Here is a 25,833-nt window from a genome sequence, read left to right as displayed (position 1 = left end):
GGTCTAATAATCGGAATAAGGGTATGCATTGGGTAAATAGATCGACTATTCTGCTACCCAAGGGTATGGGAGGGCTAGTTATTAGAGGTATGTCAACTCTTAATGATGCCCTTCTTTTCAAACAGGCAACAAGAATGCACTTGAACCCACAGCTCTTGCTATCAAGGGTACATGGAGGATTCCAACCGTGTGGAATATGTAATTTATCTAAGCCCTATGAGAGAATAGGATGTCCGTCGATGGGAAGGTCAAGTCTGCAAAGAGTGACCAGTTCTTTTAAAGAAGGGTTTGCTTGGAAAGTGGGAAATGGGGAAAGTATTAAGGCAATCATGACACCTTGGGTCAATGGAAAGATTCCAGTGGCAAACTCGAGTCAAACACTAGGGGCTTCGTTATGTTGGAAGGTTAGTGATTTAATTGACAAAGAGTCGGCTACGTGGAAGGTGGGAAAAAGTAAGGGAATGCTTTGATTGGGATAGTGCGAGGTCAATTCTAGCAATGGAGCTTCCCAGTTCTAAGGAAGATGATTTCCTCTATTGGAAATACCACCCGTCAGGTAGGTTCACTGTTAAGACAGGTTACTACTTCCTGACAAAGGAGAAAGAAGAAGGGCCTATTATATATTCACATGAGGAGAAGAGGTTTATAAAGCTCATTTGGGGAATGAAGATTCAACCCAAGTGGAAGATATTTTTGTGGAAGCTTTTTCATGAGGGAATTGCAGTCAAAGGAAATTTGGCTAAAAGAGGTATACAAGTTGAGGTGACTTGTGATTTTTGTGGGATGGATGAGGAGGATAGCCAACATCTTTTTAGGCTATGTGATCTAGCAAAGGAGGTCTGGGAGAATGGCTCCCTGGCAATTTGCTCTGACATTTCTGGATTCAATTCTTTGAGATTATGGATCCAGCACTATATCATGTTGTTTTATAGCGAGGATGGTAGGTATGGCACTCGTAGCATTAAGTTTATTGCTACTTTATGGGGGCTATGGAAGACTAGGAATGCTCGATGCTTTAAGGGTGTTGCTGGGGGAGCAAGCCTTGTGTTGGAATTTTTTAACCTGGCAATGTGAGACCATGATATTTTCTGCCAAAACAATGGGACTGGTAATAATATTATTGATAACCCTGGGGATGACCCATACATTCCCCCGGGGTTCAACGTTGTGCAATTGGGTAAAGAGAGGAGGGGATACGACAAGTTTATTGTGGGAGTGGATGGCTCGTGGGATAAGACGACAACAAGAGCAGGGATTGGTTGGACAGTTATAGGAAGTAACCATGGTAATGAGGATAGTGAGGGGGGCAAACATGGAGTGGCAACTTCGGCGCTACAGTGTGAGGCTTGGGCCTGCTTGGAAGCTATGAAGTGGGCTAGGGCGAAAGGTAAGCAATGGATCCAGGTAAGGATGTCTCTATTACTTGGATGGTGAAAGAGATTAGGGATGTGGGTACCTCGTTTCATAGGTGCACTGTTCTAAAAGTCCAAAGGGACCAGGTAAAGAGGGCAGACGAGATTGCTAAGGAATGTCGTACTAGTGGTTCGGACTACGTGTAATTTTGTTGTGTTTTGCTTTTGTAAAAAAAAAAAAAAGACATATTGGACTACAATTCTACAAAGATTATGCATGCAGCATACTTTTTATATTAATTCACTACATTATACTATGCTTACAAATAAATAATTTTCTTCAACTATCTCTACATTGGTGTATATATTGTATGGGTTGTTAAATTACATGTTGATATAAAACAAATCAATCAATCAATAACTATCAATAATCATCAATAATCAATAATCATCAATAATATATACTAGAAGACACACCCGCAATGACACGTGTCATCTCCTGGTGTGTCCTTAGTGTTTTTTTTTTTTTTTTTTTTTTTTTTTTTTTTTTTGTATAAAATTGTATTTTTTAAAAAAAAAAAAACCTTATACAAAAATAACTTCAAAATATTATACAATATAGTAACTTAAATTAAAAAGACTTAACATATCTTTAACTCAAATATTTATGTATGTATAAAAAAATATTATTAATATACTTTTGATTATAATCTACATCATTTTATATTTAATATATCTTTCGTAATCCTTTATATTGATCAAAATTTGTCAACTATATTTTTAGATTTTTTTCTTTATAAAAAACTAATTATAATTAATGATAGCTTAATAGTAATTATTGAAAATTATCATGCATGGCACGGGAACTAACCTAGTATACTAAAAGACACACCAGCAATGACACGTGTCATTTTCTGGTGTGTCCTTATTTTTTTTTAATAAAATTCAATTAATGAAACAAAATTTATTTACAAAAATAATTCTCTAATCTTATACGATATAACTACTTAAAATAAAAAAGATTTGATATATATTTTACACGAATATTTATATAGCTATTAAAAATTTCTTAACTCATAATTTGTGAATTCCTTTATTTTACTAATTTTCAACATCGTTTTATGTCTAACATATCTTACGCAATCCTTTATTTTGCTCAAAATTTGTCAACTCTATTTTTAGAATTATGTTTTTTTTTATATATATATAAAAACTGATTATAATGATAGTTTAATAATGGTTATTAAAAATTACCGTGCATGGCACGGGAACTAGCCTAGTCTAAAGTATAAAAATAAAATTAAAAAAAAAAACACTTTCCACAAATAAACAATATATAAAATTTCTAATCAATAAAAAAGAAAATAATGCTATTATCATTTTGTTTAAAAAAAATATTAGGTACACTAATTCCTTCTAATTTAATCTTATTACTAGATTTTTAATAAATTTAAACATGCTACCTATAATTACTCAATTGATTTTATCACTAATATACTTCTTTTTTTAGTATTAAGTTGGGAATTTATCGACAATTCACGAGTAAATCGGTGTAATAAATGGTTATTTATTGTCTTTCCTTTCCATTTTTAGCTTCTTATATGCAGCCCTTATATCTTTTTCCATAATTTAATTATAATAGTATTTGAATTTATAAAAACAAAAAAACTTATGTATTCGTGCATGCACGGGAAATAAGCTAGTTTCACATCTAAGGTACAACTATTTTAAGCAAAATACTCTAAAATTACCTTCTTAATTATATTGAACCCATATTAACTTCATCGAGGACAGCTAATTTAATTTGACTACGAGCTATGATTAACCATTATCAACCCATATATAACTCTATTAAAGTACTGTTTTGTTCACCTTATTTCCACTTATTTCAGAAAAAAATAAGTTTAAATAAGGTTTAATAAGTTCAGATAAGATAAGTTCAGATAAGTTGTGATGGGGTTACTTAAGGCTAACCAAGTTCAATTTAATAACTAAAATAAATTGTAATTAAAGGCTAATAAATTCAGAAAAGTTTAGATAAGATCATATAAATTCAAATACGATCAAATAAGTTCCTATAAGATCAAATAAGTTTAGATAAGTAAAAATTAGGTGAATAGAACACACCAGAGTACCGACAATGTATAGTATTTATTACTCTACATCATATTAGATTCAAAATCATGCCAAAAACTTTAAAAATAATTTCAAATCTATACTAATATATTAAAAGGCGTTGCTAATAACGTCGATGTGCCACGTAATCCCTTTTGTATTCCGCCATGTCATCTTTATAACATTTCAAGACGCCACATCATCGCTCAAACAATACTCCCTCCGTTTTTAAATACTTGTTCCACTTTCCTTTTTCGGCCGTTTTTAAATACTTGCTCCATTTTCTTTTTTGGAAAGCTTTTACAATATTTAATTCATTCCTCACACTTAGTGGACCCAACATAATACTCTCTCTCCTCATATTCTTCCACTACTTTTGGATAAGGAAAATCGAACCCTCGATCTCTTATAACTATATTAGCTATTTAACCATCTAAGACAAATATCAACTATGTTATTAAAATGTAAAGAAAATTATATATGTGCCAAAAAAAAAAAAAAAAAAAAAAAAAAAAAAAAAAAAAAAAAATCAATTTTGGTTTAATAATGACCATTTCAATTTTGAAAAACCTTTTTTTTAAAAATCACTTATTGCACGTATACCACAGTAGCAACCTGGGACAACGCCTGAGCTGCTTACTAGTTATTAATTTTAAAAGAAGGAAATTTAGTAATGCAAATTCACTTATAATATTATCTTTGGATACTCAAAACCTTGGATTGAATCTCGTTCACAATATTATTCCGTTATTCTCGCCCCTATTGTTACTCCCATAATAAAATAAAAATTTAATTTGGATGACAAAAGAAACTAGACGTGTGTAAAAAGGATCTTCATCCAACTTGCAAACCAAGTAAGGTACGGTAAATTGATTAGTTTTGATGAATGAATTTCAATGTTAGACCTTTTCCAAAGTTAATGGTAGCCAAAAAGGGGAGAAAGATGATATAAAAAGTTAATGGAAGTTGTATTATGATTAAGATCATGTCTGAATTAATAATTTTCCAAATTAACTTTACTTATAAAGCTTTTAATTGGTTAATTTTCATTGATAAACACCGCTTTTGTGGGCCAGACACAGGATTCGGACGATCTTGAATGATAATTTAAGGGGGGGCATCACCTCAATCAACATTAAGAGCAAAAGTCAGTGATTAATTTGATCAAGGTCCCTCCTTAGCTAATAAAGTTTGATTTATCTAGTACATTTCTTATTTGGAGTTGTTTCTTTGTATTCATCAATTTTGTTTAATTTAAATTAATTTAGAGTCATGATTCATGCATCCTATATATATTCCTATTATCTTTTCCAAAATAAAAATAAAATAAAAATAAAAATTAAATAAAAAAAAACCTATGCGTATAAGCATTTAGTACATTTCCCTAAATTGGTATGCTCTCTCCATTTTATTTCTTATCTTGTTTGTCTTTATACGCAGTTTAATTCAATATTAAATTTATGTAAACACATCGATGTGAATCTAACGAGTTTTTAGCTTTTTAATTATACATAGTAGTAAAGAATCTCTCTCCATTGTTAAAGTTTTTCTCTGAAAGAAAAATTTTTACTAGCTAGTTCAAACTAATTTGCAACATTTTCTTTCAATAAATTATTAAATAAAAATCAAAAGTGTATATTACAATTAGTCTAACTCGAAAAGTATATGCAGTGGTGGAAATCATTCCAACAAGTTAAGATGTTATTAGCTAAAAAGGACAGCTTCTTGTTGTTGAAAAACCGGGTAAAAGAGTTGTTATTGAGACATTTCCCATCATCCTTCTACTACTACATACTTGATTTCTGAACTACTTGCAATTGATCATAAAGAAGAGGGAAGAAAGAAAGAAAGAGAGAAAGAAAGAAAAGAAAGATAATGTGGTAATAATGTAGGACCATCTCCACAAGACTTGTAAATGTTTTTGTCAAAAAAAAAAAAAAAAAAAAAGACTTGTAAATGTGGGTCCTATAGTAACCCCCATCGTGCGGCGGTTCAAGAAACAAAATTCTGTTGAAATAGTATAATTATACTATTAAGATATATAAATGTGAAAAAATACAAATGAAAAAAGAAAGGTGAAAGTCCCACTTATATGTTGAAGCACCTTCACATGTGTAAGACCTCTATCAGTGGAGAAAATCATGTGCCAACCCTTTTGCCTTTTAACAATCAACAATACCTTTCTTTCTCTTTTTCTTTTTTTTTTTCAATAAATAAATACTCCCCTCCGTTTCAATATGATAGTTCCATATGAAATCAATCACATGAAATAAAAAAAGGATAATATTTGGAATCTAACATTAAATTAAAAAACAATTCATAAATAGTTTTGCCTTATTTAATTTTTTTTGATTTTTTTTAGGAAAGTTTTAGTCATATTTGCATAAATCAAGGGAGTAATTTCTTTACTTAGAGTCATGTCATTAATTCACAATCAATTAATCTAACCAATCAGAATTTAATATGAATAAAATAGAAAATAAAAACTAAAAACTAAGGGCTTGTTTGGCATCAATTTTGGTTTTAAGTTTTCTGTTTTTTTGAAAACCAAAAACCAAAACAAGAAACAAGAAAAAGGTGTTTCCACTTTTCTGTTGTCAGTTTTCAAAATTATCATAATTTTAACAAGTTTATATAATTTTTGATTCATTATGGGACACATATCATATACTTTTAAAAACCAAAAAACAGAAAACCATAACAGTGCCAAACGAACCCTAAGTTAAAAGTGGAATACATTCATTATGGGTATATCTTTTTGAAAACCCCAAAATAGTATATGGGACTAACAAATTGAAACGGAGGGAGTAATAAATAAAAATTACAGTCTTCTTTTTCCTCTTTGTTTTCTCATTCTATATGTATAGTGAACTATGAATTATTTTTTGCAACATGCTCAGTAATTTAAAACCTATTATAAGATATCGATTAATTTGAATTCCAGATTAATCAAGCTGCTCTATTTGGAGTAAAAGTTTCTCTCAAAAAGTGCTACTACGTGCCAAAGTCTTGAACTTGAGACATTAGTCAAGCTAGAATAATGCCCTATTCTTGTAGACTGATATTCTCTATTCGTTCTACTTAGCTAAGTTTACTATTCTACTTCATTTCAATTCGGTTCAACTCGGATCATTTCAGCTCAAAAGAACAGGTTCGAACTCCTTTACTAGCTAGTTCAAGCCCTTAGCTTGTTTTATATATATATATATATATATATATATATATATATATATATATATATATATATATATATATATATATATATATATATATATATATTGAAAAAAAGGTACACAAAACATAAAAGTCTCATATTTCAGCGAAAATCCTAAAGTTCTCATATTTTGATTTGATGGAAATCATATCTCCATAATATTACTTAAGTATAGATCATCAAATATAATAAGAGAATATCGTGTGAATAGTATAAAAGCTGAAATGTTGCAACTAAATATAAATGATAAATGTGTATTTTAAAGTAAGAGTAATCTTCTTATAGAGCCACCTTATTAAGTTTGATTTTTGTGAGAAATCATCTTTTAAAAACATGTTGTGCATAAGAAATCAACTTTCCCTTGGAATAGTTAATGTTTACGGGAGGTTAGGATTTTTCTTAGCATTTGGTTGATTTTTGTAGGTGGTTAGGGTTTCACTTATCATCACCATATCTCTCCCCCCCACCCCTTCTTATTTTACTTACTACCTCCGTTACAGTTACAGGTTATGTGCAACGATTTGACATAAAGCAGAGAGGAAAATGTCTAATCGTTACACATAACCTGTAATGGAGGTAGTAATTGATTTTAGTTTTTGTTACTTTAGGGTAAAGGATTTATGACAATAATATAGAATAGTGTGTTATTTATCCTAATTAGCAAGCTCATAAATTTTAACTTATTTATAATCCATAATTTTTAAACCTACCAAACTCAAATCTAACTTTGAATGAGTTGATTATGAACTACTCACGAGTTGCTCGAGTACGATGATAGTCATACACCTTTGTAGTCAAAAACATGCATGTAAAGCAAAATAAAATATTCTAATATGGAGTATCGTTTGGGTTTGAGTTGCCAATAGTCTTGGCTTTCCATAAATTATCAATGTGTGATGTAGAAGCTTATTAAGAAGTTAAAATTAGGGATTAAACAAAAAGGCACAAGAACTCTTGAAAACTCCACAACTACTAGAAGTACCAAATAATACCAAACCTAAGACTGATCATTTATGTAAGAAAACCCACTAACACAAACTTGATTGGCCATATTTGAACCAAAATTGTCCCAATTTGAACTACCTTGGTCCCACTATATTAAGTTCAAATTCATGAACCTAATTAATGCAAGAAAAAACACCCTTGACATATAAGAAAATTTAATCACATGAAAACTTCTATAGCCTTACTTGGCCTCAATTGGTCCCAACAACCCTAAACCAAAGTATTATATTTCAACCTTTTCAAGTACTAAACTTATACTTTAAAAAGGTCACTTCAAATTAAATAATTAATTAAATTAATTTAATTATGAGTGTGTTAGACCAAAACTTGCCTTGAGCCCCATATATAGTGGAAAGAGTGGCCCAATCCCAAGTTTCCAACCTTCCCAAAGAGTGAGAAAAACCTAAAGAAAAGTTATTGGATCCGCACATAAATAAAGTAAAGATTATGATGTTAAATAAAATAAATAAAGTGGTAGTTGAGTTAGCAAAAACATATTTGGTTTTATGGAGATTCTAATCTATGCCCTAGATCTTCCAGCATCATTTCAGGTCTCCTAGAAGGTAGATAAAAACCCTCAAATTCCAAAATTTGTTGGACCCATATTAATAATGTATCATCAAGTTATGATTAGGATAACTTAAGTGCCTGTTAAACATTATTATTGTCATATCAATTTCAAATGTAATTAAGTATGTAATGTCTACTATATATTTGAAGAGACTATATTTATACAACTACTTTTTGATTTGAATTTTCTCTAACCTTTTGGTGATAGTTAGTGTCGGCTCTCTAGTTAGGTAATTGATATAAGACCTAAACATATGTCTTTTTATGCATGCTTGAAATGCCTTAACTATCTAATTTTGAAATTGACAACCCTCTTTAACAAAAATAAATCTTGCTCAGCTCAACCAATAATTTACGTCTATATATACATTTTAGATGTACCATAAATAGTTGTACAAGTATAACTTTTATGCTAATACCTCATATATATGAATGTCGAAATATTTATACCTCATATGTGTACTATAAATAAATGGAGTCTATAGACTAAAAGGATGTGTAAGAACAGACATTAAATCCTTTTTATTAACTCTGATCCTTTATCTCAAGTTAATCTTTCGCTCATCCATTTTAGTGTGTTCCTAATCCAATCTACCTCATACCTAATATGGAATAAAATTCGATCCTTGTGTGAAGTCAAGCCTCACTAGACTTTTGCATAATACTTCGCACAATTTTCTTTTTCCATTGAATATACACATTATTTGACAATTTTTTCTCACAAATCCTGCCTTCACTTCTTCTCTAACTATTATTTTGAATAATTACAAACATAGACATTCTTAGCATCCAAGCTAAATTCAAATGACTAATTCCCTTACCAAATTTTAACATACATAATTTTCTCAGGACAAGAGTATATTGTTTTATTTTTTCGTGTAGAGAGAATCAGAAAGGGCAGGCAATGACATAAACATGATTCAATTTGATATATATCTAGAGTTAATTAGCATCCACAGTCTAGCTAGCTTAGTAATGATTATAAACATAGACCGACTATTTAACTATAGTTAAGCACTATTTATGACATGCTAAAGATAATTAAAATTGTCAAATCTAACAACTGGAAAGAATATAAGCTTTCTAGCAAAAGTAATCATGCATGTAATTGGGTTCATATTATTTTATATGCCAAATTTTGACTTAATGAGAGAGAGAGAAGAAGCTTTATTTAGTACAGAAAATAACAGCTTAATTAAGATATTAATTAAGAGAGGAGACAAAGGTGGGCCATGTTTGGAGTTGTGATGAAGACTTAAGAAGTGGCATTTGAATGATTTTATGTTACCCTTTTGAAGTGCCTTCTTTCTCTATCTTTGGAGTTAGTAAGATTCGGAGAGATCTCTTAATCTTAAATCCCATAATAAAGAAAACAAACCCATATGCTCAAGACTTTGGTTTATAATTTTTATTATTGTATAACCTAAAGTTTTTTGTACGATATTGATTTCAACGTCAATCACGCAAACATTCTAAACTATTATTCATCATGAACACGAAATGGTGGGTCCATTTTATTAAAAAGCTATATTGCAAAGTTTTTAACATTGATAGATTATTGATCAAAGTCCATCAAACCATGAGTCATAAAAAAAAAAATCCATCAAACCAACTAAAATTTCAATTATAAAGTACATGATAAATATAAGACTATTTATTTCGTATATATATAGTTCTCTTTAATCAACTTGAGCATATTGAAAAATTAAGAGTACAATTATATTGTGGATAATTCCTCATTATTGTGTTATTAATAGTTTGTGTCAACTTTTAAGGTGTAAGAATAATTTTATCAATTGACAAATAATAAAGTATTTGTGTATCGTATGTGTAAAATGATGTGGTGCATGAGTAGCATGCAATAAATCTAGAGTAAAATAATTGTCCATATATATCGAGCATATGTCAAATAAAAAATAGGTTGAGAATCTTGACATTAACCAAAAATGTATTTCAATGAATCAAAATACTTGACTATAACTTGCGATTGAAAACGTTGAAACATCATATCAAATAATTTCCTAAAGTTCCCTTTGTAATAATGTTTTTAATTTATTGGTCTAATGCATTCCTTTTTGTTTCAGTCATATGAATATTGAATTTTAAATTACATATAAACAATACTTACCTTACTTCTCATTGTGTTGAACTTTCGAAATTACCTATTTTATGTTAAAAGGATATTGAAATGTACAAATTCTTAAATGGACCTGGTTCACACTAATTTATTGTGGACCACTAACATTAGAGAAAGTATGGTTGTTTTATTAACAAAAAAAAAGGGTCACTATAATTTTAAAAAAGGTCACTATGTTGAAATAAAAATCATTTTGGTAATATATAGGCCTAAGTGGTTATTTTTGTAATGAAATATTTTATATACTGATCAATATGAATAATAAAGGCCACTATGCTAAAATTAGGGTAATAGCGTCGTATTTCAAGTTCACAATATTATTAAACGTTGTAATAGTTTTAATAAAGGTTACTATGTTAAAAATAAGGTTACTATGTTAAAAATAATGGTCACTATATTCAAAATAATGTCAGTTGCGTGTGTATAGACCTCGGGTCCACAATAATATTATTGTGGACCAGGTCCACGCAAGTGTTTTTGATTGAAATGTCTCGCATATCATTATGTTGATTAAGTTTCAAGATAATATCCTACTGGCTGGCTCTTGTATGGGTCAATCTGGCTAAGCTCGAGTCAGGAGTTACAAATTAGCTACATCTTATAGTTTTAGTTAAGGGAAATTCTCATTGGTAGCCTCGTAATTTTGAGTATTTCCATTGGTAGCCTCGTCGTATATGAATTATCTTTGGTAGCCGCCTACTTTTGAAATGTTACTTCCATAACCATATTTTGCTAAAACTGTTAACTCGCTGTTAAGTTTAACCTAAAATCAATTTTATAATAATTAAAAATACTAAACTAAGGTTAATTAGTTATGTAAGTATATCATTATTTTCTTTCTCAAAAAAAAAAAAAAAGTATATCATTATTTCATTAATTTTTTTAAAAAAAAATAATCACCACCCTCCCCGCTCCCCCTCAACAGCCGGTGTCCAGGCTTCCCCCTCCCACCGGCGCTCAATTCTCGACACCCCAACACCCTAACCCAATTCTCAAGACCCTAGCCCCTCACGCCCAAACCCGCAACAACAACCAACAATCGCGCAGCTCCATAGTTCACAACCGCCACACAATAGCTTCCGAACAACCAGCCACCGTACGTCGCACCAACCTGCAACCAAGAGCACCACACCACCGCACTACCGAGCAGTGCCACTAGCCCACAATCTAGAGCCACAATCTCCATTTTCAGCCCAAATCAATTGATTCAATTAAGCCAAATCGACCAAGGTTTTTTTTATTTTTCTTGATGATATATAATTCTGACTTATGGAGATGGTCGGTGTAGACGAATGATGATGGTTGAATGGTGAAGATCGTGAACAGCCGAAGAAAGGAAAGAAGAACATGGTCGTTTTTTTGGGGGTTTCATAGAAAAGGGAAAGAGAAAAGAGGTGATTTTGTGGTGTATTGGTGGTTGTAGCCCGGTGGATTAGGGGGGATGGGAAGTCGACGACTGAGGGTGAGGGATGAGCAGCCGGAGTTAGGGGGATGAGCAGCCGGAGTCAGGGGGATGGGTAGCCGGAGCAGCGGTGCTGGCAGAGGGGAATAGGGAGGGAGGTGGTTGGGCTAGTGGATGGGGGATGGTTAAAAAAAATTATTTAAAAAAAAAAGATTAATTAAATTAAAAATAAATTCAGTTAAATTTTAACACCCACTTAACAGTTTAGAGTAAATAGGGTTACGGAAGCGAAAACATTAAGAATGCGAGGCTACCAAAGATAATTCATATATAAAGTGGCTACCAATGGAAATACGCAAAAGTACAAGGCTACCAATGAGAATTTCCCTTTAGTTAATGGTTGTATGAGATTAATAAAGAACAATTTAATTAGATAGGTTCTATACGTAATTACTCGATACAATTTTATTGAACCTGTCAAATCAGAAATAGACTCGACTCGGCAAGACTAATTGAAACCGACCTAGTTATCCGAATTGAAAATTTTATATTCTCTAATCAAGTAATTGAACAAAATCGACCGGAGGGGATTGTGCTCAAGTTAAGATTAGAAAAGGGGCAACATGCTAAACATGCGTATCTAATCCTAGTGTCCGCCGAATAGATATGACGTTGACACGTGGGCCACACTGAAGCTTCTTTACTGGACTAGACGGTGTGCTTTGCTAAAGGCTCACAAACTGTTTCATGCATTCGACTTCGACGTCTTATGTTGACTTCCCTTATACCCCTTCCTATACGGCTACACGTACAATAGTTCCCCTTTTTTTTTTTTTTTTTTTTTTTTTTTGTTTGTTTGTTTAGAGAGCCACAAGGAGCGGTAATGAGAATCGATTCTAAGATAATTGGGAGGGGGGTTCTAACCACTTGAGCTATCCCTCACTCTCAATTTCGTTTTTATTTTCTTAGTACTCCGTGGTTAATTTTTATGCTATTTTATGTGTATGACATTGTAAGATTAAAATAAATAAATAAACTATAAATTACATATAACTTTAACTAAAAGTCTTTAAATGGTTTCCTCATTAAAAAAAAGTCTTAAAATGGGCACTAATAGCCTTATACTCATGTTTTTCATACTTTTTATAGCTAAATAATCTATTAACTATTATTAAAACAAAACATTGCTGACATTATCAACCTTTAAACTATTTTAAGTGTCATTCTCACATTAAAATTTTCCCACATTTATAAGTATGATGTCATCAATTATTATTATTATTTTTAATCTACACTATATATTTTTCAAACAGAAAATAATTGCCACTCTATTTTACACAAATGATAACAACTACAACAATTTTTATACATAATAATAACAATTTTAAAATCATACAACGCACATGTCTAATCTAATATTTGTACAAATATGAAATTTTTTTTTTGCGGCCAATAATAATTAAGTTATAGTCATTTCACTAATAATTAACTCTTTTTTAATTTTTTTTAACAACAAGCAAGAAGCTAGCACTTTATTACTCCATCAAAACAGCATTGTCTTTACAAATGGACTCATGTATCTCTAGGGGATACTCTTCAAGTCATATGCGACATTCATTAAAGCTAAAGCTTAGATTTGCTAAACAATGTGCTACCCCATTTCCCGTTCTCTTAACAAAAGAGAAAGACAAATGTTGACATCCCTCTGTAAACCGAAAGATATCTTGCAACACTTTCCCAAACGCATTTGGGGGGTTGATGCCTTTCTTCATATGATGGAACAATTTTAAGTCATCTGTCTCAAGTACGAGCTTGTTGAAGCCTGCTTCCCTAGCATAAAGCACACTTTGCCTCATTGCCATCGCTTCCCCAACATCCACCTAGTAAGCCCCTTCTTGAACCTCGCAGCATGCCATCACCACATCACCCGTTTCATCCCTTAGCACCCCTCCCAGACCAACCTTCTGCTACCCAACAAAAGCAGCATCTGAGTTCAATTTATACGTTCCCACCAGAGGAGGTTTCCGGATTGCTCCAAGGGGCTGAACCGGCTGCTGAATTGTTGTTTTTTCAAGAGCATTTTATACTCTCCCACGAGGCTGACAGCCTTGTGTAAAACATCAAAGTCCCCTTTTCGCTTTCCTTCAAAGAGCCACGAGTTTCTTCTTAACCAAATACCCCACGCCAAGGACCAAAATAAATCCCACCACTTAGGATCAGTGATCGATTTTACCTTTCATCATTGTGCACCACTCCCTGAAAGTGGCCTGTTCTTCAGCATAAGTGTCAAGGCGAAGAGCAGAATATTTCCAAAGCGAAGAAACCGAAGTGCACCAGAGCAACATGTGTTCGAGACTTTCCTTCTCCTCCCCACACATAGGGCATCTGTCATCCATATTTATTCCTCTAGCCACCAGATTACCTCTCACTGTTAACCCATTCTTCATACAATTCCACACAAATAGCTTCATTTTGGGTGGAATACTAGCATGCCATATAGCTTTCCAGTTGAAAGCTTCTTGTGTTGCTGAAGTGGACGCTTTACCTTTCTCCTCCTCTTCAATCAGTAAGTTATATGCGCTCCTAACATTATAAGAGCCATCATTTGAGAAGTGCCATAATGTCCACCCATCTTCCTCATCATACAAAGGGATCGGAATGCTACAAATTTCCTGTCTCACGTTCTGTAAATAGGTCCCTGAGTGTGTCAATACACCATTTTTTGTCCTCCCAAAGCTGGTACACATAAACTGGAACGTTAGCTCCAGTCCCCATGCTTGAGTAAATGCGAAAATTTGGCAGTTTGGGTACCCACGGGTCATTCCAGATATTTATCGAACTCCCTCTACCCACCATCTTTCTCGCACCTTTTTCAATCACATCACGAACACTCAACATCGACCTCCAAGTAAAGCTCATGTTCGACATAGTTTTTAATTTGCTTCAAAATAATTTGAATGAGGAAAGTACTTCCCTTTTAAAACACGAGTCACAAGGGAATTCTCATTCGTCACAATTCTCTAAGCTTGCTTTGCGAGCATTGCCCTATTGAACATCTTCATATTATGAAAACCCAAACCTCCTTGATTTTTTGCTCGGCACAATTTGTCCCAAGCAACCCAAGACATTCTCCTTTCCTCCTTCTTTTGGCCCTAGAAAAAATTCCGAGACATTTTTTCTATCACATTTAGAATGCTAACTGGAATAGAGAAACATTGCATTGCATAAGTAGGGATAGCTTGGGCCACCGATTTGATGAGAATTTCACGACCCGCCTGCGACAAAAAAATTTCCTTCCAACCCTTCAACTTCTTCCAGACCCGATCCTGAATACTCTGAAAAACAATTTTTTAGAACCTCCAATGTAAGTTGGAAGCCCCAAATACTTCTCGTGTCCTTCGACAGCCTTAAAAGATAACTTCATCTGAAGCATATTTTTCCTTTCAAGATCGATATTTCGGCTAAAAGACACCTCTGATTTTTCCATATTCAGTTTTTGACCTGACGCCATCTCATAGGTTGAAAGAATATCAATAACCTTTTCCGTTTCATCCTCATTTGCCCGAATAAAAAGCAGACTGTCATCTGCAAAAAATAGGTGAGAGATCGGCTCCACATTTCTTCCAATTTTGATACCATGAATGAGTTTATTCCTCTCTACATCCCGAAGGAGAGCAGATAAACCCTCGGCACACATGATAAAGAGAAAAGGAGAAAGAGGGTCCCCTTGACGGAGCCCCCTGGAAGGCCTAAATTCCCGAGATGCTTGCCCATTTACCAACACATCAAAAGAGGCCGATGACACACAATTCATAATATTTTTCACAATAGAATCCGGAAAGCCAAATTTTTTCATCATTTTTTTCAGGAACTCCCATTCTACTCTATCATAAGCCTTGCTCATGTCAAGTTTCAATCCCATAAAACCTTTCTTACCAGTCTTCTTTTTCAGCAGATAATGAAAACACTCATACGCCACCAAAATGTTATCTGTGATTAATCTACCCGGAACAAAACCACTCTGAGACTCACTAATAATAGTAGGGAACACTTTCTTAAGTCTGTTTGCAAGCACTTTCGAAATAATTTTATACAATATATTACACAGACTAATAGGTCTATAATCAACAGGATACTCACACTAATAATTAACTCATGGTACAAGTTTTTTTTCCACTTCAAAAATTTGGCATTGAAAATTAGCATCCCAAAAAAGAGAAAAAAATTCCAAAAGGCGTAAAGATTATACGAAGTATATGTAACGGAGTACCTTATTTTATTATTAAATAAAATATTCTATTTTACTGGGTACTTCGTAATTGAGAACATGAACCACATACAAATCATTGAACTATTTTGTGCTTCTCGGTAAATGTAAAAACTAGTACTCCGTACTTGTTATTACTCTCTAGTGTTATATGGTGTTAATTAATTATGAAGGAAACAAGTTTAGTCGTTGAAAAGGAACATCTAGTCAAATAAGAATAGTTAAACTATATTGAAAAAGTAAATTGACATTGAGTATGCAAAAAAGTAGAGAGAGAAAGTAATAAAAGTACATAGAAAAATAAAAGGAAAATTTGTCAAAAATAAGTCAACCTTTACGTGGTTAGCTCAAAATAAGTCAACCTTTCGATTAACTCAAAATAAGTCGGCTTTTATGAAATATTTTTCAAAATAAGTTAAAACCTGTTAGACTATAAGGTAACCGGTTATAGAGGTAAAGTCTAACACATGTCGTTATGTGGTTGGTCCTTTTTTAAAAAATTAATCAAGCTTTATTTTTTGTTTAATTATTAAACTTTTTTAAAAAATTAACAATTAATAATTATATCAAATAAATAAAATAAACTAAAAAACTAAAACAAAAGCTCAGCCACCTCCTCCTCCCACCCACGGTCAACGGCCGACTAACACCTCTTTCCTCCAGTGCCGGCGACCACCCGCTCCCTTTCCCCATTCCCGCTTCCCCCACCACCACCCCTCCCCTCTTTCCCAGAATCGTGAGTTCAATTCGTGACCGTTGAGCTTCATTAAAAAAGGCAAATTTTAATAGCAAAATGGTTCGCTTGAATTTGGTGAATTTGGAATTGCTTGGTTCAACTTAACACGATTTCGGTTTGCCCGAACCATTTTGATTCTCTGTTTTGTTCTACTTTGGGGTTGCTATGAAGTTGATTGGTGGCCGTTGTTTCTAAGTGCGGTTGTTGTGGTGGAGATGCGGGATGCGCGGCTGTTCATTTGGTGTAGCAATGTGCTGGTAGTGGTGTGTGATTTTGTGTGTGAGGTGGCTTAATTAGCGGTGCGTGTGGGTGTTGGTTAATTGTGTTGTTGGCGACTTGGTGTCGGAGTTTAGGTGGGACCGCCGTGAGAATGGGTGATCTGTTGCACGTGAGCTGATGCGAGAAGGTGAGGTAGGTTGTCGGCGCCTATGGTGATCTGTGGCCGCCGGCTGTTGGCTGCTGGCAGGGGAGGGGAGGGGAGGGGGGCTAGCAGTGAGTGGGGGAGGGGATGGCTGGGCTTTTTTTTTTCTTTTTTTTTTCCTAATTTTTAAAAATTTGTTTTTTTAAATATAATTATAGTTAAACACTTAATCAAAGTAAATTATTTTTAACTATAAAAATCACCTGTTTGGTAGGTTGTAGGTCATATGACCTATTAAAAAAAAGTACCCTTAAAAGTTGACTTATTATGAATTAATCGAAAATTTGGCTTATTTTGAGCTAATCAAGCAAAGGTTGGCTTATTTTTGACAAATTTTCCAAAATAAAATTTATACAATTATTATTGCAAATTGGAGGGAATTTTGATAAAAAATTAATATTAATGGTTGTTGGAAAAAGCAAATGGGGTGAACATTTTGGGATTAAATTTTTCCCATAAAGGACTATCAAAAGGGGACGCAGGGAGTAAGATTTTAAGTCGTTTTGCAACCATTAGAAAACTAGCACAAATGTACAATGCAAGTATATTATATTATTATTATTATTATTATTTAATACATATATATATATATATATATATATATATATATATATATATATATATATTGAATGAAAATGTGGAATATATTTGTACAAGTCCTTTTCCCCAAGGCATTTAGTCTTTGGCGGAATTGATCTAATTTAATGAAATGCCGCCTTAAAAAATAAAAAATAAACAAAACAAAAACAAAAAAAACCTAATACAGTAATAATAATGCAATGGTCCACCTACTTGAAACATTTTAAGACACAAAAGTATATATGAATATGGTAATTTTAATTTCTGTTTGTTTAAGTACTATCTATAATTAATGCAAATGTGCTTCTCTATATTGTGAGTTAAAATCAAGCTTAACTACACATGTCCTTTGATACCTTTCCAAAAAGGGAATTTCTTTTATAAAAAAAATGTATACATCAATTCCACTAAATTCAAGCATTTGTCAATGTTCTCGTTAGAAAAAGTTCTGACCTATATTCTATGCTAGCATACAGTACGTTTGGGCTGTTATTTAACAAAATGATATTTTTAAATACTTAAAGTCCCTTAAAAAACAGTGTACAATAATTATCAACAAGTTATATCCAATCTTCCAAACATAAATAAACGATGCTATATATGAAGTATATGGAGTTCTTAATTTGAACCAATTAAATAAGCTGTTTTTTTTCTCCTTAAAGAAGTTAAGATTTTTGTTCAAACTTGTTTATTTACTTAGCCAATTAGGTCATCGAAACATATAAACTCATTTGTAGCCCGTATCAAGTTTGCATGATACGGTTCCGTCTTAATTTATGCATCGGTTTCTCATCTTCTTATTATTGATAACCAGCCATACATGGATTTTGTTCAGCTCCTTTGAAATTTTTTAGTGTGTCATCTTTGCCAAAAACACATTCTTAGGGAAGCTTAGCAATTTCCTAATTTATCGTTTTAAAAATTAAAATGTCCAAAATTCTTTTATAAATTTTAAATAGAATTATAAAGTACAAATTAATTTATTAATTATGATATCAAATATAATAATTTCTTTTATTAGTAATGAATACATACATACCTTTTAATTATTGATTTACTAGGGGGAAAAAAATTAATACAAATTCACGTACTTTACATACATTATAATTTTTTTTAAAGGGGCATCATAAAAAAGTTAGAAGTCAATAATAATTTATGCTCTCCAATAGATATTGGGTGGATTACAGTTTAAAGTACAAAAATAGAAAGTATAAAACACCCAAGTGTTGCAAGGCAGTTCATAGATTACATATGATGATGAATAATTGGCAGCTTAATTATGCTAAATAGGCAGTCATCACTCATCATCAACTACATTAATTAACTTAATTAAGCTGGTCATCATGCATCACTTGAAGCCTGCTATTGGACAATATATATACACTTTTTTAATTATAATTTTTTATTTCACCATATAATATAAGAAATTAAGTACATATTTATGCACTTGTATAATAATACTCAATATTATATACTAATACAATTTTACACAACAAGCTTATTAACTCAGACCAGATTGACTTGTGAGACAAGATCGGGTTCCATTCCAATAGAGCTGCCCGTCTTACTTCCTATCAAAAAAACACTTTGTAGTATATATTACATAGGAGTACATCTTTACAGCAATATAATTAAAAATTATGCACTTGTATAATAATACTCCGTATAATATACTCATATAACTTTACACATCAAGCTTACTAACTAAGATCAGATTGATTTGTGAGGCAAGATCAGTTTACAATCCGTTAGGGCGTTAGGACCCTTTTTCCTACCTATCACAAAAGATATTTCGTATACCAATATAGAGTATATAGTATATATAGTACTGTACTGTATATCTTTACATCAATAAATTTTTTTTTAAAAAAAAAAGGAAAAGAGAATTTAATTTAAAATTGTTTTATACTCCGGAATGTAAATTCAGGTGCATGAAAAGCAATATAAAAATAAAAGTAAAGTTTGCATAAATCTTGACTATAGGGTACATAAATGTTCCAAAATTTCCAAACTAAACAGTAAACCAATAATTAATCCTTTGTTATCTTGTATATATACCTTATTACATGAATCCCCACCTCTTAACACTTGCCTCTCCCTTTCCATTTTTTTTCCTCTTCACTCATTTTATTTTTCCTTATTTTCTCTCTCTTTAGATGGCGGAACTTGATCATTTTCAAAGGCATAATAGACCTATTACTAATATCCACAATACACCATCAACACCCACACGGTTGAAGCTTTTCGGCATAAACGTATCATCTAATAACTCTATTTCGGAATTTGATCAGTTCGAGGAGGTGGAGTCATCGACTTCACCTCACTCGAAATCTTCTACCACCACTGGAGCAGGCGAATCATCGCCTGACTCCGGAGGTGGAGGTGGTGGTGGTGGGTTCTCTCCGACTAATAATACAGTCGGAGAGGCCGCCTCCAGGAAATACGAGTGTCAATATTGTTGTAGGGAATTCGCAAACTCACAAGCGTTAGGGGGTCACCAAAACGCGCATAAGAAAGAGCGACAACAATTAAAACGTGCTCAAATGCAAGCTACACGAAACGCAGCGGCAGCAGCTGCTGCCGCTGTTTCGTACGTTCGGAATCCCATTATTTCCGCTTTTGCCCCGCCACCTCATCTTTTACCTGCTTCCGCCTGTGGGGCCCCGGCAGTTATGGTGCCGGGCCCACAGTCATCTTCATCACCTCCTGGTTGCTCTTCCTCCTGGGTGTATATGCCACGTGCTGCCATGCCATCTCTCCATGTGTCACACGGGTGCGTGTTCCCGTCATCGGGATCCAACGGTGGGAGTTTAGCCCCGCCGAGGGGGGCACCGGGGTTATCGTATGATGGCTGTGTAGGAGATCAAACTAGCTTCACTACGACGTCGTTTTCTCGGCAGGGTAATAAGGTTGACGGGCCTTCTTTGAGTAGGTTTAGTAGAAACACCGGGCCCGGGTTTGATGATGGTGTCGGGCTTGACTTGCACCTTAGCCTTGCTCCTGCTGGTCCTTGATTTAGAAAAACCCGGGCTGGGCCCAGGCCCGGACCCGGTGAGATTTATAGATTTTAATTTTTTTTTCTTCTTAAAATTAAATTCTTTGAAATTTTAGAGATTTGGGTGGGTATGACATGTTAATTGTCGTCTTATTCGGGTTACCGGGTTTAGCTTGTAATGTTATTCAAATGTTAGATGTTACTCTATTTTTAGAAGTTTTTTAGAAGTTGAATCTTTGTACATTATGTTTCATCTTGGTTCAAAAATATTAATTAATTTATTTGTTTTCTACATGCCACCTTTAATTATTAATTTTAAAGGAATATGGATTTTTTTTTTTTTTTTTTTTTTTTTGGAAATAGGATATCTTATTTTTACGATAATGTTTGTAAGATTAGTAATTTTTTCAATTTATTTATTGATATGATGGTCTTGAAAGTGTACTCGTAAAATTCTATATACATTTGTGTGGAAGTAGGAATCGAGCATGATTCAATCATTAATACACATGTTTGATCTTTATTAGCTGATGAAACAATTTCTTTTACTACGGAATTCCACATTATAATTAGGATTTCGTAAAAGAAGATATAAGGTATCTCAATCTAGAAGGAATATGATTGAATTTTCCAATAACGCCTAGAAAGCTAGAAGAACCCCTTGCTTTTTGACAAAAGACACATGAAATAGTGTGAACCTGAGAATGAAACTAGCATGTACGTGTTGTTGCAATCGACAAAGAAAAAGGTGTAGAAAAGAAAATAAGAAAATAGCTTAATATCCATAACGTACTTTATAAGTTTACTAGTTTAATGATGTGAAACATTAGCTCTGAAAATTATATACACTTCAGTTTTGATCAATTACCTTTTACCTAATTAGTGAATAAGAATATTTCCATTTCAAGAGTTTTTAAAATTACGTAAAAATGTAATCAATAATTAATGAGAATAAAAGTACATTCTTATACTTGTAATTACCAAAAAAAAAAAAAAAAAAAAAAAAAAAAAAAAAAAAATTAAAAAAAAAAAAAATCAATTGGTATAAAATTAGTATTGATTAGCTCCCCCTTCTCCAATCAAAATATTTTTTTTTCGTATTCATTTTCCTTGATTAGTGGGTTTGACATCATGCAATGTATACCTTTTTTTAATATTTTAGAGGTACAAAAAAAACATAAGAATCTATAATGCTGTATTAATAAACAAATAAAATGTCAATTAAGTGTAACCTTATAACACTTCTTGAGGGCATTTGCTAAAATTTGCATTCTTCCACTTGATTTATGATATATTAAGAGCTTGCACGCTCTATTGTAGTAATGACGTCAAAAAATTGGCCAAATAGTAGTAAGAAATTCGAATATTGAAAATAATACGAATTGACTAAGACACTTGTGTGGTTATTTTGGAGCCACTCAAGTATAAAAATTGGATTTGGTTATTTAGAGTACATGGATATAAAGTAATTAAGTCCCATCATACTTGTACTACACAAAGTTAATCAATCAACACTTATATTACTCCCTTCGTTTTTTGTAAGTGTCCTAATTTGAATATTGACTTACCTCGTCAATAAAGCTTGATCAATAACACGATTAATACTTATAATTTTCTATTCAAATTTATTGCAAAGATGAGTATAAAGTAAGGTGATTTATCTAATGTATACTGACCTACCTCGTCAATAGAGCTTTATCATTCCTAATTTAGAGATCCATCCTACTATATGTCTATCTAGGGTCAGATAGAATACTGAACATGTTGTATGTTCATAATTAAAAGAAATTGAGAGTCACAAAGCTTTTCAATCAAATTTGGTTGTGTTCATATGGGCCTGGCCTTGGGCTTGATCACAAAATGCACAAGCTCAAAAACAACAAGCAAAACATAAAATAAGTTGCCTAATAAATAATAAGTTTAATAACAAACCAAGTTAGAGAAAACAAAATAAATAAAAAAATAAAACTAATTTGGGTGCAAGCCATGTTGAACCGTAAATTCGGTAGGTCGATTTAAACACCACATAACTCATTTGGCATATCAAGTTATTACTGCATCAATCCTCTAGTTTAAACCTGTTAATGATCTTGGGTATCTTGTTATATATTTTTGAGATTTAAGTTGTCCTAGTAGTTCTTTTGGTATTTAGAGAGGTACAAAGGAAAGTGATGAGAATCGATTTCAACTTTTCAAGATTACCAGAATTCGGGAGAGGGGCTCTGAGCTGTCTCTCACTCTCAGATATAAGTTGTATTTAGAATAATGTTTTTAATTTATTCAGAGTGGCTTTACTTTTATATTTAGGGAAATTCATGTTATTAAGGGCTTGTTCCGATTTACTGAATTGAATAGAGCTGAAATAATTTATTTATGGTAGAAGAAAATTAGGAATTGAACTGAACTGAACTGATTGAAGCTGAATTGAACTGAACTGAAATTAAGCTGAACATAATAGTCCCTAATTTAGAGCAGTAAGCTATTGACGTGGTCAAGAAATTGTTTTTCAACCTAATTTAGCCAAAAACAAAATTAATAGTTTCCGACTCCCCCAAGGGCCTTGCCTTCTTAACTTTTAGGTCAATACATACATACATATATATATATATATATATATATATGTATATATATATATATATGTATATATATATATATATATGTATATATATATATATATATGTATATATATATATATATATATATATGTATATATATATATATATATATATGTATATATATATATATATATGTATATATATATATATATATATATATATATATATATATATATATATATATATATATATATATAGCTTTTGCATAATCTCAACTTTTTTTTTTTTTTTTTTTTTTTGACAGAGTATATTTTGGTTTTAATCAAATTTTGACAAAAAAAAATTCATCTTTTGGTTTTAATCAAATTTTGACAAAGAAAATCTCATATCTTTCCACTTGGGTGTTAGGTCACTAAGGGCCTGTTCTCTTCAGATTATTTTCAATTCAGTTCAGTTCAATTCAGTTCTTAATTTCCTTCACTCATAAAATATTCAGTTCAGTTCAGCTCTAATAAGTTCAGTTCAGTTCAGCTCAATTTAGTCAATCAGAATAGGCCCTAACTCATTAATTCATTTCCTTGATTTCACTCGATGAGATGAAGAGATATTATATCGATCTTCTAAGAGAATTATACTCCCTATAGACCAAATTAGGGTCTGTTCTCATTGACTGAACTCAGCTGAGCTGAACTGAACTGAACTGAGCTGAGCTGAACTGAACTGAAATGAATATTTTATAAGAGAAGGAAATTAGGAGATGAATTGAACTGAATTGAAATGAATATTTTATAAGAGAAGGAAATTAGGAGCTGAATTGAAGTGAAATGAATTGAATTGAATTGAACTGAGCTGAAGTGAACTGAACTTAGCTGAACTGAACTGAATTTCAACGTATGAGAACATGCCCTTAATATACACTACAGTAATAAACTTAATATCAAAATAACACCAAAACAAAAGAAATTAATATCAAAACCATTAATAATTTCATCTCAATAAATTATACTCCAGAAATCTATCCATTTGACCATTTACTTGTCTCAAAGTTAAGGAATCTAGGTTAGCCAATAGCCATAGTGAATAGCATGTGGGTTTTATGTCGGCCTCTAATAGCGGATTAAGATTTAATCACCCATACATACAAATATACAATGATGGAGCTAGCTTATTGATAATTTATTATTTTTGGTGCAATAGCTTATTGATGATTTAACATCATATATTATTATCTATTTATCTTATGACTTGGAAGTATATGCAACTTGCATAAATCCAAATAGCAAGTAACCAAAAAATGGGGGAGACGAATTGTCTGAAAAGTAAATGTAAATTAATCAAATATGTCTATTTATACGATGCAATCTTAAATTAATTAATCACATAATATAAATAATTTATTGTAACACTTGTAAGTCTATTTCATCACATGTATTAGCCTTGACAAAATGATTTGTATTTGATTATTCGTTGTGTTTCAACAAAAACCTAAATTTACCCTAAATTACATGATATAAATCTCATCCAATCAAGTTAACTTAAATTGACTTAATAATTAATATGTCTCATAAACTATCATAATAGGCGATTGGCAATGAACTCGAATATCAAATCTACCTAAACATGAAATCAACCTAAACACATTTTTTACCGAATTAACCCAACCTGAATAGAATTCGAATGATCCGATTTCCCCCTCACCGGTCACCACCACCACCCCCACCCCTAATCAAATACGTGTAGTTCTCTCAATAGTCGAGCAGAACAAGTCAAGAAAATGATGGTTTATTTGATTCACCAAGTAGAAAAGAAACGTAACTCAAGTTAGAACTTACTCTAATACTTCCACGTCATTGACGTTGTTAACTACACTTGTTTTTGTTTGATTTGCTACATTAAATATGCTAATGTTACATAATTTAATATTCCTTGTCTAAATACAAAATCGTTCCTACATAAATTAAGCTCATTTATTCCGTTAATAGATAACCTAAGATGTTTCTTTTCTTGTCTGTTTAGTAAGAAATTTTACTATAAACATAAGTTTTAGCACGTTACTTGCCGCTTAATGATTCCTTAATTATTTTTTTTCAATATAAAACTTGCTTCATTAGATCCGGTGGTTGATTAAAGTTATTGTCTCTTAGTACTATTATAAAACATAACCTTTTCTTTAATATTATTCGTTTGATTTAAGAGACCAATGTATCTGCATATATGACAGATCTTACCTATATTCTATCAGAGTTGAAACCTTAAATGGCCAAATGGAAGAGATAATTATAACAATAATCGACTTAATTGGCATATTAAATGCTTCATTCAAGAGTTCTAGCGGCCAATTTTGGTAGGCGGTTATAAATAAACTACGGAGTAGAACTTACTGTTATATAATACAAAGTAGTATTATACGTAACAAGTTTTAATGTTAGAAAAATTAGTGCCAAAATTAATCACCAATAAAAAGAACATATTGATACTATGTTCT

The 25,833-nt window shown here is 32.1% G+C and overlaps 1 protein-coding gene and 1 pseudogene across 1 annotated transcript; both read left to right on the top strand.

Moving 5' to 3' along the window:
- The first annotated feature begins 498 nt into the window (after positions 1 to 498).
- LOC145634748 (uncharacterized) lies at positions 499 to 1,074 on the top strand. The gene has a single exon (XM_081686138.1). The coding sequence runs from the start codon at positions 499 to 501 to the stop codon at positions 1,072 to 1,074; it is 576 nt and encodes a 191-aa protein (XP_081542264.1).
- Positions 1,075 to 19,902: 18,828 nt separating this feature from the next.
- Positions 19,903 to 21,085, top strand: LOC145598800 (zinc finger protein GIS3 pseudogene; annotated as a pseudogene).
- Positions 21,086 to 25,833: the final 4,748 nt, after the last annotated feature.

This window comes from Chenopodium album, chromosome 1 (assembly GCF_948465745.1).
Source record: "Chenopodium album chromosome 1, dcCheAlbu1.1, whole genome shotgun sequence".
NCBI lineage: Eukaryota > Viridiplantae > Streptophyta > Magnoliopsida > Caryophyllales > Amaranthaceae > Chenopodium > Chenopodium album.
The sequence above is the reverse complement of the archived record's forward strand: the minus strand, read 5'-3'. Positions and strand labels throughout refer to the sequence as shown.

Excerpts from the sequence above, each read along its gene's own strand:
- LOC145634748 (XM_081686138.1), top strand. The coding sequence starts at position 499 with ATGGAGCTTCCCAGTTCTAAGGAAGATGATTTCCTCTATTGGAAATAC.